This window comes from Pipistrellus hanaki (genome assembly GCF_964339955.1).
Source record: "Pipistrellus hanaki genome assembly, chromosome: 3".
Taxonomy (NCBI): domain Eukaryota; kingdom Metazoa; phylum Chordata; class Mammalia; order Chiroptera; family Vespertilionidae; genus Pipistrellus; species Pipistrellus hanaki.
Genome location: NC_140505.1, coordinates 169036600 through 169051924, shown reverse-complemented (window position 1 = coordinate 169051924; position 15325 = coordinate 169036600). Strand labels below are relative to the sequence as shown.

The following is a 15325-nucleotide window of genomic DNA, read 5'->3' as shown; positions in this document are numbered from 1 at the left end:
CTAATTAGCATATTCCTCTCTTATTATATAGGACATTTGTTGTAAAAAAGTCAGAGAAGGTTGAAGAAATTAGAGCTAAAATAGTAGAGAAGAAGGTGAGAAATATGGTTATCTCGGAATAATGAGAAAAGTTTATACAGACAGAAGAGAGGCATCAGGGAGTATCAGGTGTGGGGAAATGTTGTAACTGATGACACAGAAGGGGCAGTGAGCCAATGTCAGGAAAAGTGAAGGGATCAGTCGAACTAGATGGAAATATTCATGGTTTACTGGGAAGAGGGAATATTTTGGGTAAAATACCACAAAATTTTAGTCTTTGGATGAAAAAAATATGTATGTAATCAGGAAAGTAATCTTATAAATACACTGCTTTAGGAAGGTTATCTACTTTACAGGAGGAAAGATCTGGGACTTTGAACAGAGCCATAACCCACATATGAAATAATGAGGCTGGAACCTTTGTGATGATGGGGGAAGGAAGGAAGTGCGGATTAGAAACACTGTCCAACGATTCCACTCAATAGAATATGATTGCGTCTCCCTCTGTATTCGCATGTTTATTTTTCTCCCTTGAGTTTCTCCACCGACCTGAGTGGAGGAGAATCCCCCCGTGGGGTTTTGTTGCTTGGTGATCCACTTCACGATACGTGAAGCTACAGACAGGTCTTCCGAAGATGGGGCAGGCTGGGCGGTGAGATAGGCAAGGAGCAGGTAGGATGTCATCTCCACTTCAGCAGAAGGAGCGCGGGCCTGGTAAGAGAATGCCTCAGCTTCTTGAAGTTTCCCAGGACGTTGCCAGTGGATCGAGTCCCCTTTGAAATGGGAAAAGACACCCTGGTGAGCTCAGAGAATGGTTTCAAAACCCGATTCAGGACAGCATTACGAGGAGAGCTCTTGAATTGACCTAAGTGAAGTCAAAGTATTAAGTAATCAACAACCCGGCAAATCTTTGCCAAGAAAGTAAAGAAAGGTTCCCATGTGTCTTTCTGTTTATTACATACTTGTACAACATTAGAAGATGGGCTGTATAGCGTTAACGATATGTGAATTGGTTAAATAATTCATGCTACTTAGAGAATTTGTTTTTGGTTAATGATAATTATTCTTTAAAAAAAATATTTTATTATTTTTTTTACAGAGAGGAAGGGAGAAGGATAGAGAGTTAGAAACATCGATGAGAGGGAAACATCGATCAGCTGCTTCCTGCACCCCCGCACCCCCTCCCCCCAACTGGGGATGTGTCCACAACCAAGGTACATGCCCTTGACTGGAATCAAACCCGGGACCTTTCAGTCCGCAGGCCGACGCTCTATCTACTGAGTCAAACTGGTTTTCGTCAATAATTATTCTTATTATTAACATAACATAACATAACATAACATAACATAACATAAAACATAACATAACACGTATAGTGTGGCATAATAGATATGAGTTCATTCGGTCCTCTTCCTTCTTCACTGGTGATTTTTGGAAGTAAATTTTGCAGAAGCAGCTCTTACCTTCTTTCACAGCCTCTTTGTCCAGCGATTGAAGCAGCTCCCTTCGCTTGGCCTGGTTTCCTGCTAGGGCAAAGGCATAGGCCAATAATGCCTTGGTATAGACGAGACTTCCCTGGGCTTCCGAAGTGGATTCCCATGCCCTTTCCAAGCAGAATAGAGCATTGCGGACCACTGGGTGCTATAAAGAAGAAGAAAGGGGATCTTCACACATTGCGGATGGATCACGAGAATTCTTGTGTTTCCGGTTCTCAGGCGGGTGGCCAATCACTTATCTGGCCCACTGGGCAAAGCTAGCGATAAAACTACAGATCCACAACGTGTTAAGATATCAGGACCAGGTAAATGCACTGTCCCCGGGCTAATTCCCGATTAAACGCCCCAAGGTGCCTGTACAACCTCATAGATCAGCCAGAGGATAATTTCCTCTACGGCTTTCAAAATGATAAAGTCCTTTATGTTCCAGAGAAACAGACCAAATTTAAATAACACAAAAAACTACAACTCATTTCTTCAGAGTCTCATGACTCTCTTTTCTGACATTTGTGAGAGGCAGGTACAGGGAATGTGCTAGTACATACAGTAACAGGCAGGGGCATCTCCAGCAGAGCGATGGTGATGTAGGCGGAGAGCGTCACCTCATCATCTACTCCACCCTGTAAGGATCAGAGGCAGAGAGACAAAAACACTCCAGTATTCATCAGCCAGAGTTGGCAAAGCCTACATTTCCCTGTGGGCATCTTAACTAAAAAGCATCTTTTCTTGAGTAATAATATTGATTTTCCTCTTTCTTCCTCCACCCTAAACTTCTTGAATCTGTCCCAAATCTCTTTCCCTCACTTTTAGTAATATATTGGTTTTGTTTTTATTTTGCACACTATTTTCATTCAATAAAAAACTGCTCATTAGTTGCTAGATATAAAAAGCTTTAGAGTCTACCATCCTCCCTCAAAGCTAGGTCTTGAGGAAATCAATAGGAGCATCATTGCTCTGACATATCACCATCTTTAGGAACCGGGAAAAAATGTTCAAGATATCACCTTCATAGCATTGTTTAGCAGTGATCCAGAGCGCTGGAAACAGCCATTTTCCCTTTGCTTCTGTGAGAGCCAGGTGAGGGAATTCGTGATGTGTGAGTCCTCCACAAAGATGTGAGACCGGGCTTGAGAAAAGGCCTTCAGCACAAATGCAGTGAGCCTGTCCAGCAAAGAAGAAACCGAGACACGAGGACAAGCTCACTGTGTGCTCTGCCTCCAGACACTGAGGTTCATAATTCAGTGAAGGAAATTACTGGGGGGAATTGGTGGGGAAATGATAATAGAATATCGAATATTCTCTTCTTTGTCCAACAAATATCTGAGTCTCTTCTGTAATTCTGTCAATTTTATTGGTTTCTCCTTTTTGAGTTTATACTTTTCACTTTTTTCCCCCCTCACAAAGTGTTTGCTGCAGCCTTCAAGACTTTCCACTACCCAAACTTCCATTTTCTTTTTAAAAAATACATTTTTGTTGATTTTAGAGAGGAAGAGTGGGAAAGAGGTAGAAACATCAATGATAAAAGAGAATCATTAATTGGCTGCTTCCTGCACACTCCACACTGGGGATCGAGACCACGACCTGGACATGTGCCCTGACTGGGAATCGAACTGTGACCTCCTGGATCATTGGTTGGCGCCCAACCACTGAGCAACACTGGCTTGGCGTAAAACTTCAGTTTTATGAATGCTTTTACTATATCACAATCACCTTCTGTGCTTTCCAGGCTTCATTTTGTTATTGTATGCGGTAGAAGCTTCTTTCTTGATCATTTCACATTTTGACACTTTCTGCCTTATATTTCCATTTTGGGGGAACATTTCCTTATTTTATTGCTCTCTACAGTGCTATCAGAGCAGGTAAGCTTTCACAGATGAATGTTGAGATCACCCAGTGTGATGACACCCATATGGGTTTTTAAAGCATAACAGATTTCCACAAAAGAACTCAAAGTATCAGAGAATATTATTTCCATAATTCTGAAATATTATGGTCTACAAAGAGCATTTGGAAATAATTATCTTACCAAGTGTTTCCTTGACTTGTACCACCACGCTCCCCAAAGGTACTGTATGAACCATCGTTGTGCTTATAATTCAACTGTCGTTGGTACCCTGAAGAAGAAGTTTGCATAGACTTATGAAATAGCAGAAACATTGGAGAACGAGTCAGTCTTTTCTTCAAAACTCATTGAGCAGTCATAGAAAAAGTACTATTTTATTAAGATACTAGAAGCCTGGTGCATGAAATTTGTGCACTGAGGGAGGGGGCCCTGAGCCTGGCCTGTGCCCTTGGCAGTCCAGGAGCCCTCGATGTGTGTGTGTGTGTGTGTGTGTGTGTGTGTGTGTGTGTGTGTAGTCAGACATCCTTAGCGCTGCCACAGTGGAAGGAGAGGCTCCCACTACTGCTACTGCACTCACTGAGAGGTGCTCCCCCTGTGGGAGTGCACTGACCACCAGAGGGCGGCTCCTGCATTGAGCATCTGCCCCATGGTGGTCAGTGTACATCATAGCGACTAGTCATTCCCCACTTTGGTCGATTTGCATTTTAGCCTTTTATTATATAGGGTCTCCAAGACTTGATGATGCTATTGAGTTTTCTGATTGTATAGTGGGGCATTTTTTTGGATATCACAGCAGAAATAATTATTAAATTTTAACCAAAGGGATGCTGATTTGAATTCACTGAAGGATATATTTAGGGACTCAAAGTTTCTCCTATGGGGGATAATCTCTTACCACTGATGAGATGGTTGATGGCTTTGGACTTGATATTTTCTGTCAGCTGTCTTGTCTCATTCAGATAGTTCAGAACATAGATGTTAGGGACAAAAAGCACCATATTCTGCTCTCCACAACCATAAGGCATCTGGAGAAGATTCTGCAGATTTTGCATGGCAGAGCTTAGTATATCACCTGGGGAATGAAAGGTATAGAAAAGTCAGAAGAACTTGGAGTTAGTTTAAGTTGGGATAGGAAGACAGAAACTAGCTAAATGAGAGGTCAACTCACTTACAGAGGTGAGGACAAGAAAGCATAGAAGATGCAAAAATAGCAAGAAAAGACAAAAGTAGGAAAAGTAAAGTAAATGGTTAAAGGATAGGGAAAAAAACACATGGAAAAAACTGAATGGCAGGTCTGATAAAAACCAACTATATTCAAATATATTAGGAAGCATCACTACCTAGTCAATCCTTTGAAGATGAGGACAGAGAGGGGACCCTTATTACTTTCTAGAGTATATCCAAATATACCATAACATCTATTCAAACCTTTTCTGATGAATACACTATGCAATCCTTAGCTTAGTGCTCTTTCTCTCAATCCAGTGGCTAGAGTCAGTGATCTCATTCACCATGGATGGTGAGGCCCCAGGCATTAGGACTGTAGTGGTAGACATCTGCTTCCTTTGGGCTGGGAGACTCACCCAAAACTGAATACGTTGCTCTGGCAGAGCCTTCAACCACGTTTGAAGGAACTTTTAGTGACAACTTTTCAGGTACTCCAGTTTCTAATGAAAAAAGACAAATACATACACTGAGTGGCCAGATTATTATGATCTCTGAACACATAATAATCTGGCTACTCTCTCTCTCTATATATATATATGTTAGAGGCCTGGTGCATGCATTTGTGCATGAGTGGGGTCTGACCAGCCTGGCCAGGGAGAGGGGACATGGGTGGTTGGCCAGCCTACCTGCTGGTCGAACTCCTGGTTGAGGGACAATTTGCATATTAGCTTTTTATTATATAGGATATACACTGAGTGGCCAGATTATTATGCACTCAAAGATCATAACAATCTGGCCACTCTGTGTATAAGGGAAGTGGGGCGCAGGGAGGTGGGAGAGGGAAGAGAGAAATGTTCTATTTTTGTATGAATATATTTTTCTCTATGTGATGAAAATCCAACTTCTCATTTCTCTTGGTTCTTATATAATTTCCTCCATGCAATTCAAGTTTCTCCTAAAGCAATGATTCATTTCACAGTATAGTTCCTATTAATTATATCTATTGGTGCTAGATTTCTATAGATTTTCTATGTGTATACCTTATGATATACTTCTTTCCTTCTCTTCATTGTTTATGCTAATCTATAATATCATTAGATTTTTAAAAAATCACATTTATTCTATAAATATATATAAAGTGTGTGCTATGTATAGGTTCTGTTTTAAATGCAATGATATAGTAATTTTCAAAACAGATTTCCTGGCTTCTTGGAATTTTCATTTTTACGAGAGTAATAAAATAACAAATCAACATTTGGAATAATAGATGTTAAGTTTTATAGGGAAAATTAAAGCAGAGTGAGTGTTTAAATGGGTAAGCTAATAAGAAAAGGCCAGTCAGGAAGTCCTGGCTGGGTGGGTAGAGGCTCTCCACTAACAAGCTCATTGATAAAATAGTCATAGGTGACTTGAGACTAAGTAAGTCAGAGAGTAAGACTGATAGATATCTGCGGAAGAGACTTCCAGAAAAAAGGAACAAGAAAGTGAAAAGACTCCAGAGATTAGAGCATGCTGAATGTGCTCCAAGAGCAGATTATCCCTAAAGTTCTTAGAATAATTGTTTAAATTTAAAAAAAACATGAATACACTTAAGCTATTAGTTGAATAATAAATAGTACTGATGCCACAGGGATATTTCAGAATTTTGAAAAAGGAGAGAAGTTTGGGAAACAGTTTTGTATGGAAGGAATCCTTTCCCACAATCATCAGCTTTTGTCTTTATTATTAGCCAACACATTTTAGGTCTTTTAACTTGTTTACACCTTCAGTAGGAAAAGGCTTTTCTTTATCAAATATCCTTAGGTTTGTACATGGGAACGTATACAATTTTTTTTTTCTCCTAGAAGACAACATGCCTCAAGGGTCATTTTGCAACCATATACTTTGGCATGTGGCGAAACATGAGAATTTTGTCTATGTTTGATACTTACCTGGTGCACAGAGGAGTGTGTTGAAAGTTTCCTCCTTTTCTATTCCTTCAGGCTTTACATTAAAAGAAAGAATAAAACATAAAGTGACACTGAATGTAGAAGAGAAAAATCAGTTGCTCTTATGTAGTGTAAAAAATTGAGTTGTGGATACATCCATATTTGGGGAATTAAATGTCACCAGCACATATACTATATTAGATAATAAGGTCTCTGAGAAAGTATACTTGCATACCTCAACCAATAAGGGCTTGATTACAGTATCCTTCTGTCCAAACATTGGGACTTTAGGCACCTCATTGCCGCACAATTCCTGAGACTGTAGGGCTTCCGCAGTCACTGTGAAATTCACCTTCCCTGAGGAATAAGATTCTTAAGGAGTTAATACAGCGGTTCTATATTGAATGGGCTTTTTCTTCTCTTTTTTTAATTTTCTCCATATATGTAATCGTTTTCTTTCAATCAATCATTGTAAAAGGAGAAACACACACACACTTATTTGGGTCAGAGAGGAAAGCAAATCATTACCACTCACCCAGTGACTTGAGGGTCACAGCCCAGGACACAGTTTTCCGCCCATTTCCACAGATGCAGTGAGATTCTTCATTCTTCTCTACTGGGATAGCCGAGAAGGCAGGAGAGTTCTCCAGCTCCATGCTCACCTGTTCCCCATACCCACCCACAAGTTTGAGAAAGAACACAGGCAGAGGGTCAGTAACAGGGGACTGGAGCTTAAAGGGACAATGCCCACTAATTGAGAGGCTTTGAGAAATTGTTCAAACAGGGGACATCCTGTCAAACACTTCGTAGTTTAAATGCTTGCAATAAAGGAATTGGAACACTGACGTGCATTAGGATACAGGCCCACACAAGGAAGAAATAGTTTCCTTAGAGTGAAAAAAAAAAATGAAGTAGTCTGATGGAAATGAGAGCTGACATTAAGACTACACAGATAATATGGAGACCCAAATGAACACAACCTTACTGCCTTGGAGCTGTCAGGTAGTTTTTGCTCTTGGTACCCATTCCATCCCAAAATTAAGTTGCATCATAGGCAATTATGATTTACAAGAATTCCTAGGACACCTAGGTAGTGCATGGTGACTGTGTCCCTTCCTTCTGCTGTCGCTCACCTGTAAGGAAGTGCCCTTACCCGAATGCAGTGGGACAAATAGTTGAACACAGTGGCTTTGAGTGTGAAGGCTTCTCCTCGCACCACAGAGTAAGGGAGAGTGAGTTCTAGGAAGAAGGGCTGGAAGACTTGAAGAGAGATGATGGGGGAGAGGCCAAGTCCTGTTGTTCCAGACAAGCAGAGCGAGCTGGCCTTCCAGTTGGTGATTGTATCAGGGACCTTGACTGCCAACTCACTGCTACCTGATGAACTAATGAAAAGAAAAAGAGGAAGAAAGTGAGTGAGTCACCTCCCCCTTCTCTCCCCCCTCACTTTTTCTTTTTTTCTTTTGGCATAGATCACAGTTGGTCCTATACCATGGTAACTTAGCAGCCTAGTGTGGCAAATGTTAAACTTCATATAAAGTTTGTCACTATTAATGAAATCGCTGACAGTTTTTCTTTTCTTTTAGGGGAGAGACTGGCTTCCTGTTTTCTATTATTTTAAGTCCCTCAAGACTAAATTAGGAAAAAAAAAAAAAAGTTGCATTGCTTCACTGTAAAATAAATTTACTCTGAATTTAAATATTTACCAGAAAGGAGTGGAACAGAATTGAAAGGATCAGGATCACAGGATAACAGCAGAATCATAGAGGAGAATCCAAATCTCCTAAACCAAGTTCCAAGCAACACAAGCGCTTACTCGAGTGGCACCAAGTCCCAGATCCAGGTCTCAGGGAAGTAGTTCCGGACTGTCTCTTTCACTTCCTCAGCTGGAAGCTCTTCTCTTATCATTGTGGTAAGTGAAAATCTTCTACGTGTGTCTGGAAGATCCTCTATGAAAAGACCACATTCAGAGACCAATGTGAACCTTATTTTTATCATTAACTTTTTATAGTTGCCTTATTTATCCAGAAAAATAAGATCAGTTGCTCAGTGAATGTTTATTATTGGAACAATTAAACATACCAGCTTGTTACTTGTATAGAAAGGCTATTTTTTTTTTTTTTTTTTTTACTTCTTCAATCTAGAGGTAAATACATTTTTCTCTAGAAATGAAAACAAATGTAGCTCTTCTTCGGCTGATTATTCAAGTGGTGGAGAGAAGAACAGAGAGTCATTTAATACACAAAGTAGTGCTTTTATACTGAAGTGGTGATCACGTGTTTCCCTTTTGTGGTGAGACTCAAACTAGAGATATGGATAGTAGCTACTCCAAGAGGATTTTAGGAATGATTTTTTACTTAACAGTGATTGAGATATGGAGAAATTAAATTACATATGTTCCCTTTTCCTCCCTAATAACCCTCTCAAGCCCATTCCTACCCCTAATCCCAGTCCCTCACTGCCCCATTGTCAGTGTCCATGGGCCATGCATATATGCATACAAGGTCCTTGGTTGATTACCTCCCACCCACTCTCCCCTGCCTTCCCTCTGATATTCCACATTCTGTCCACGCTTCCATGTCTCTGGATCCACTCTGTTCGTCACTTTATTTTGTTAGATTCCACATATGACTGAGATCATATGATACTTGTCTTTTTCTGACTGACTTATTTCACTTAGCATGATACCCTCCAGGTCCCTCCATGCTGTCTCAAAGGGTAGATATTCTTCTGTTTTTTGTTTGTTTGTTTGTTTGTTTTTCTTTTATTGTTGCATAGCATTCCACACTACAAATATACCACAGATTCTTTATCCACTCATCTACTGATGGGCACTTCTGCTGTTTCCGGATCTTAGCTGTTATAAATTGTACTGCTATGAACATAAGGGTGCATACATTCTTTCTGATTGGTGTTTTGGGTTTCTTAAGCAATGTTTAAAGATGATATGCCTTTCATAGTAGTTGGGACAGACTGAGGTGAAGCAAGACTGGAGGTAAGGAAGGTAAATCAGTGTGGCTTTTAAGTAATAATTTGGTTATGAAATAACAAGGGACAGGACTAAGGTAGTGTAACTAAAATTTAAATAATGAATAAGTGACAAGTACTAAATGCAAAATTTGGAGAGAGAGAAAGAGACAGAGGGGGAGAGAGAGAGAGAGAGAGAGAGAGAGAGAGAGAGAGAGAGAGAGAGAGAGAGAGGAACAATTGCTTTACAAATCCTATATGTTGGGGGAAAAAATGTTAATTGAAGAAAATTTACCAAGAAGTTGCTGCAGTCACAACATTTGATACTTAGTAAAATAGCTTTTTATCCCAACCCAATCCAGCAAAGCATCACTTTTCTTTTTTGTTATTCTATTATTTTATGTTATCTTAGCAGAGAAATCTCACCTGAAACAAATCCACTTCCCACATGAAATTTTGGATAATTCTGAAGCAGCCGACAGAAATTTGGCTTGTGGATTTTTGAGTTGGTAAAAATATTTAATCCTATAGACTAGGAGAAAATAAATTATTAGAGCATATTGGCAATCTAATATTGAGACTTTCACTATTATTATACACTAGAGGCCCGGTGCACAAAATTTGTGCATGGGGGTGGGGGGTCCCCTCAGCACAGCCTGCACCCTCTCACAATCTGGGGCTGCTGGCTCCTAACTGCTCACCTGCCTGCCTAACTGAACCCCCCCCCCCCCCCCCCCCGTGAACCTGATCACCCTTAACTGCCCCTGCCTGCCAGCCTGATTGCCCCCAACTACCCCCCTCTTCAGCCTAGTCATCTCTAATTGCCTCCCCACTGGCCTGGTCACCCCCAACTGCCCCCCCCCCCCGCCTGGTCACTCCTAACTGCCTCCCCCCATCCTGGTCAACCCTCATTGCCCCCTCTGCGGGCCTAGTTGCCCCTCACTGCCTCCCCTGCTGGCCTTGTTGCCCCACACAGCCTGCTGTTTGGTTGCTACTGTGAGGGTGTACAAACCAATTTGCATATTACCCTTATATTAATATAGATACAGATAATAGGATCAGAAAAATACCACACAATAAAGAAGAGAGCTATTTTATAAATATGAAAATGAAGTCACAGAAAGTATAGTTTATCCAGTTAGTGACAAGAAATTGGGATTAGAACCCACTTCTTCTGATTCTTATTTCTGAATTTTGTCTGCTGTATGCTGATGCCTTTTAAATTATTTCCTTGGATGTTCTCTTTCCTTCCTCCCCTCAGAAAACAAATATAACACACACACACACACACACACACACACACACACACATATATATCATGTATATTTACACTAATAAAAGAAAAACATGCAAATTGACTGTCCCTCTGCTATACCCACCAGCCAATCAGGAATGACTATGGAAATTAATCCAACAAAGATGGTGGTGGCCATGGAGCTGGAGCAAGCAGGAGGCTTGGGTTGCTCCCGGCGATGGAGGAAGCCAAGCTTCCTGCCTGCTCTGGCTGCTACTGAAGGAGACACTGGGGGAAAAAAAAGGAGGGGCTGGGACTCTCCATCACCGGGGGTGTTTGGCCAGCCTGAAAATGGCTCTGAGCCCCTTACCCAGGCTGGCATGCTGCCATGGAGTAAGAGTCCCCCCTGGGAGGTATAGCCATCCTGCAAACAGCCTTCAGCCCCTCATCCAGGCTGGCCATGCTTCCCCCAGCAGGGACCCTCACCTCATGGGGGCATGGCCAGCCTGAAAACTACTACAGGCCCCTTGCCCAGGCTGCCCCACACCACAAGGGATCCCCCACCCTAATATGGGACACCCTTCAGGGCAAACCAGCTGGCCCCCAGCTGTGCACCAGGCCTTTGTCTATACTAATAAAAGGATAATATGCTAATTAGATTGGGGACCTTCCAGGAGGCCTCCCAGATGTTCTTCTGGACAAAGCCATGGTGGCAAGGCCAAGGTGGGTAGAGGTCAAAAGGGAGGGCAGTTGTGGGTGATCAGGTTGGGGGGGGGCAGTTGGGGTTGAGCAGACCAGCAGGGGGCCAGTTGGGGGTGAGCAGGCCATTAGTGGAGGTCAGTTGGAGGTGATCAGGATAGTGTGTGGGGGGGCAGAATGGAGTGAGTAGGCCAGCAGGGGGAAGTTGGGGGCAGGCACACTGGCATGGGGGAAAGTTGGGGATGATCAGGCTGCTGGGGGGGCATTTGTGGGCTAGCAGGTTGGCAGTGGGGGGAAGTTGGGGGTGAGCAGACCAGCAGACAGTGGTTAGGGGCAATCAGGCAGACAGGCAGGTGGTTTAGGCCCGATCCCTATAAATTGGCAGTAGAACATCCTTTGAGGGGTCCCAGATTGGAGAGGGTGCAGGCTGGGCTGAGGGACACCCCACCACCCATGCCCAAATTTCATGCACTGGGCCACTAGTGTGTGTGTGTGTATACACACAGACACACACAGACACACACACACACACACACATACACACACACACATATCTAGCCTACCTAATAAAATAGTAATATGCAAATTAACCACCACTCCGCTCAAGCCATGCCCACCAGCCAATCAGAGTGAGTATGCAAATTAACCCCAACCAAGATGGCTGCAGCCATAGAGAGCAGTTGAGAGGCTTGGATTTCCCCGGCAATGGAAGCCAAGCTTTCTGTTTTCCCTAGCCGGCCTAGGCCTCCACTCAAGGCTACAAAATTCAATTATAGAAGATACATAAAACCAAACCGAAATGGCAGCAGCTGGAGTGAGCAGAGGACTTGGCTCCACTCCAGGCTACAAAGTTTCAATTGTAGAAGGTAAATAAATTCCAGATACCAGGGCCTCAATCACCACAGGCCCCTCACCCAGGCCACCCCACGCCCCAGGGGAACCCCCACCCTAATCCAAGACACGCTTCAGGGCAAAACAGCTAGCCCCACCCATGCACCAGGCCTCTATCCTATCTAATAAAAGAGTTACATGCAGATTGACCCTCACTGCAATACATAAGATCAAGATAGCTGCCACCATGTGGTCAAAGATCTTGCCCCTATGTGGATATAAGATGGCCACCATAAAATGGCCAGCAGGGGAGGGCAATTGGGAGGCACCAGGCCTGCAAGGGAGGGCAGTTGGAGGTGATCAACCCTGTAGGGGAGGGCAGTTAGGGGTGGCCAGACCGGCAAAGGAGGGAAGTTGGGCAAACAGGCTGGCAGGGGAGCAATTAGACATCAATCAGGCTGGCATGGGAGTGGTTAGGGGATAATCAGGCTGGCAGGGGCAATCGGTTAGGGGCAATCGGGAAGGCAGGCAGGAGAGTTGGGAGCCAGCAGTCCTGGACAGTGAGAGGGATGACTGACTGCCCATCGGGTCTAAACGGGCAGTTTAACATCCCTTGAAAGGTCCCAGATTGGAGAGGGTGCAAATTTCATGCATCAGGCCTAGTACACACACACACACACACACACACACCCACCCACACACCCACACATACATATCTCATAGTTTTATTGCAGAGAGTATTTTTTTTTTTCATTTGAAATTATAGGGTTGAAGATTTTTTCCCTAGTTTTAGCAAATTTTGCTTTGTTTATGTTTTATTGGAAAATATCCTTTTCCCTGAATAGTTCTGCTCAATCAATCCTTTTTGTGATATATTTCCCCCCCCCTTTTTTTTTAACTATCTTGAATCTCTGCATCCAAAACACACATGCAGATGCCCACAGTAACCTGATTCCTAGAGCCCACCTGTTCCCAACTCCCTCTTTCTTCAACAGCAGCCACAGTTAAACACTACCTGCTGTCCTATCTCAGAGCGCATGGCACACTGGGACTCTGAGCACAGTGGCCAATGCTGGTAGCAATATGAATAGGAAGAAAGAAATAAGAAATAAATGTTTAGGTGAGAAAGGTGAAGGGATTAAGAAAGAAAAAAAAAAAAAGACTTATGGACTTAGACAACAGTATGGTAATTGCCAGAGGGAAGGGAGGATGGGGGAGGTAGAAGAAGGTAAAAGGAGGGATAAATGGTGATGGAAGGAGACTTGCCTTGGGCTGGTAAACACACAGGACAATATACAGATGATATATTGTAGAATTGAATACCTGAAATCTATATAATTTTATTAATCAATATCTCTCCAATAAACTCAATTTAAAAAGTCAACCAACTAAACAAAAAGGAAACAAATGTTTAAAGATGAAACGGTAAACTAATCAGCCTAGAGTCCTTTTAATCCTTCCATCACCAATGGATTGATGACTCTGAAGGTTCCAGAAGGGGGAGATTTAATTTATTCTCTGCTAGGTTGCAGACCTCTATTGGAAGATGACATATGTTTTCCTCAAGGTATAATGAGAATCCTTTTCCTTTGGGATAGTGACCAGATTTAGTCTCACCACCTGGATAAACTCCCTTTTCATAACTCCACCTAGTTATAGTCAATCTCAAGGATACACCTTTTATCTGGCACACCTAAAACATGCTGACACCTCTATCCCAAGGTTGTAGCTATTTCCTTCGTGAAAATCTATTTTCAGTTTCCTGAAATTGCACGCCAAGGGAAATAGCTCAAGTTTTGTACTTTGGATATTTAGTCATCCAACATGTATTTATTGTGCAAATGTCAACTATCATGGCTGCCAGCGGTGCCAGAGGCACTACAGAAAATATTTTTTCACATATTATCATTTCTGAGAATCACTGAGAGGGGCATATGACAGAGGTAACTAGCTTTGGGGTCAACTTAATTAAAGTTGTGGTTCTTAAAAGTCTACCACTTGCTATTTCAAATGCCAGAGAAATTCATGATTAAATATCTGTATGTATACGAAGGTAGCTATGTGTCTGAGGTTTTCATGTTTTTCTGGTAAACATAGCTTTGTTTGGAGACAGGAGCAAGGGCAGGATCAAATTCTAGAGTTTAGAAGTTCATTTGTTCTCCAGTTTACAAGGACTTAGAGGTCAATTCTGGTTATGTTTTTAGGAAGAATTACCTCAAAGATACTGTAAACATCATCACCATCCAGGATCTGCTTTGGTGTGTAAATGATTCCATTGTGAATTATGTCTTCTGCATTTATACATCCTTCAATATCTTTATTCCTGAAACCATCATATCGAACATTTGAGTGTTTCTTTTCTGGTAACAAATTATAGACCTGCAAAATTGAGGAAAGAAAGAAAAACACTCCTGGTTTTTGTTTTCTTATTTTAAGTGTGATAATGTTCAATCTGGAATTTAAAATCTCATCGTGTTTTATTACTCCCATGTCAACATTATAAAAACCAATACAGGGAATCACAGAGAGATACTAAAGGTTAGGGATTCTAAGCCTCATGTTGTGCATCAGAAATTAACATAGAAAAAAAAATCAAATTTATTGACCAAAGTCTCAGGTCCCATTTTAAAAGCTAAGTCACCTGTTTCCCAGCCCAAATGCCTACTTTTTAAAGGAAGCAGAAATGAGGCCAGTATAAATAAGTGTAACAAGAAAACAAAAGGCCCACTATAACCCCATCACTCAGGAATTATCTCTGTAAATACTAGGTTTACTTCCTTTTTCCTTTTTATATGATTAAGTTCTTACTAAGATGAAAACATTTTTTTTACTCCACGTTTAGCTTGAAAAAAAATTAGGTGCAGTTTTTTTTTTCCTCTGGAATACATCAATTCCAGTTCAGCTTTTGTTGCCCCCAAAAGCCACCTGCACAGTCACACAGTGCTAGAAACATTAAAGACACTCTGGAGTCCACACAGACCTCCTAATCCAGTTGCTGTCATTTCTTATCTGAACTACAATAACCTCATAACTGTCTCCATTCTTTTATTCTTGTTCTCATACTTTGAGCAGCAAACAGGTTCTTTTTTTTTTTTAATATATTTTATTGATTTTTTTACAGAGA

General features: G+C 41.8%; 1 protein-coding gene across 2 annotated transcripts in view; it reads right to left on the bottom strand.

Moving 5' to 3' along the window:
* Positions 1–15325, bottom strand: part of LOC311619069 (pregnancy zone protein-like) — a 48637-nt gene that overhangs the window by 5926 nt on the left and 27386 nt on the right. For both annotated transcript variants that reach the window (XM_084877001.1, XM_084877000.1), the window contains exons 16-29: positions 14416–14580; positions 9864–9969; positions 8287–8419; positions 7627–7855; positions 7009–7135; positions 6709–6830; positions 6477–6528; positions 4962–5045; positions 4274–4450; positions 3562–3649; positions 2540–2696; positions 2081–2155; positions 1503–1680; positions 589–812 (exon numbers count right to left, since the gene is read on the bottom strand). In XM_084877001.1, coding sequence (XP_084733127.1) covers positions 589–812; positions 1503–1680; positions 2081–2155; positions 2540–2696; positions 3562–3649; positions 4274–4450; positions 4962–5045; positions 6477–6528; positions 6709–6830; positions 7009–7135; positions 7627–7855; positions 8287–8419; positions 9864–9969; positions 14416–14580 — 1917 coding nt within the window. The remainder of the gene's footprint in view (positions 1–588; positions 813–1502; positions 1681–2080; positions 2156–2539; positions 2697–3561; positions 3650–4273; positions 4451–4961; positions 5046–6476; positions 6529–6708; positions 6831–7008; positions 7136–7626; positions 7856–8286; positions 8420–9863; positions 9970–14415; positions 14581–15325) is intronic.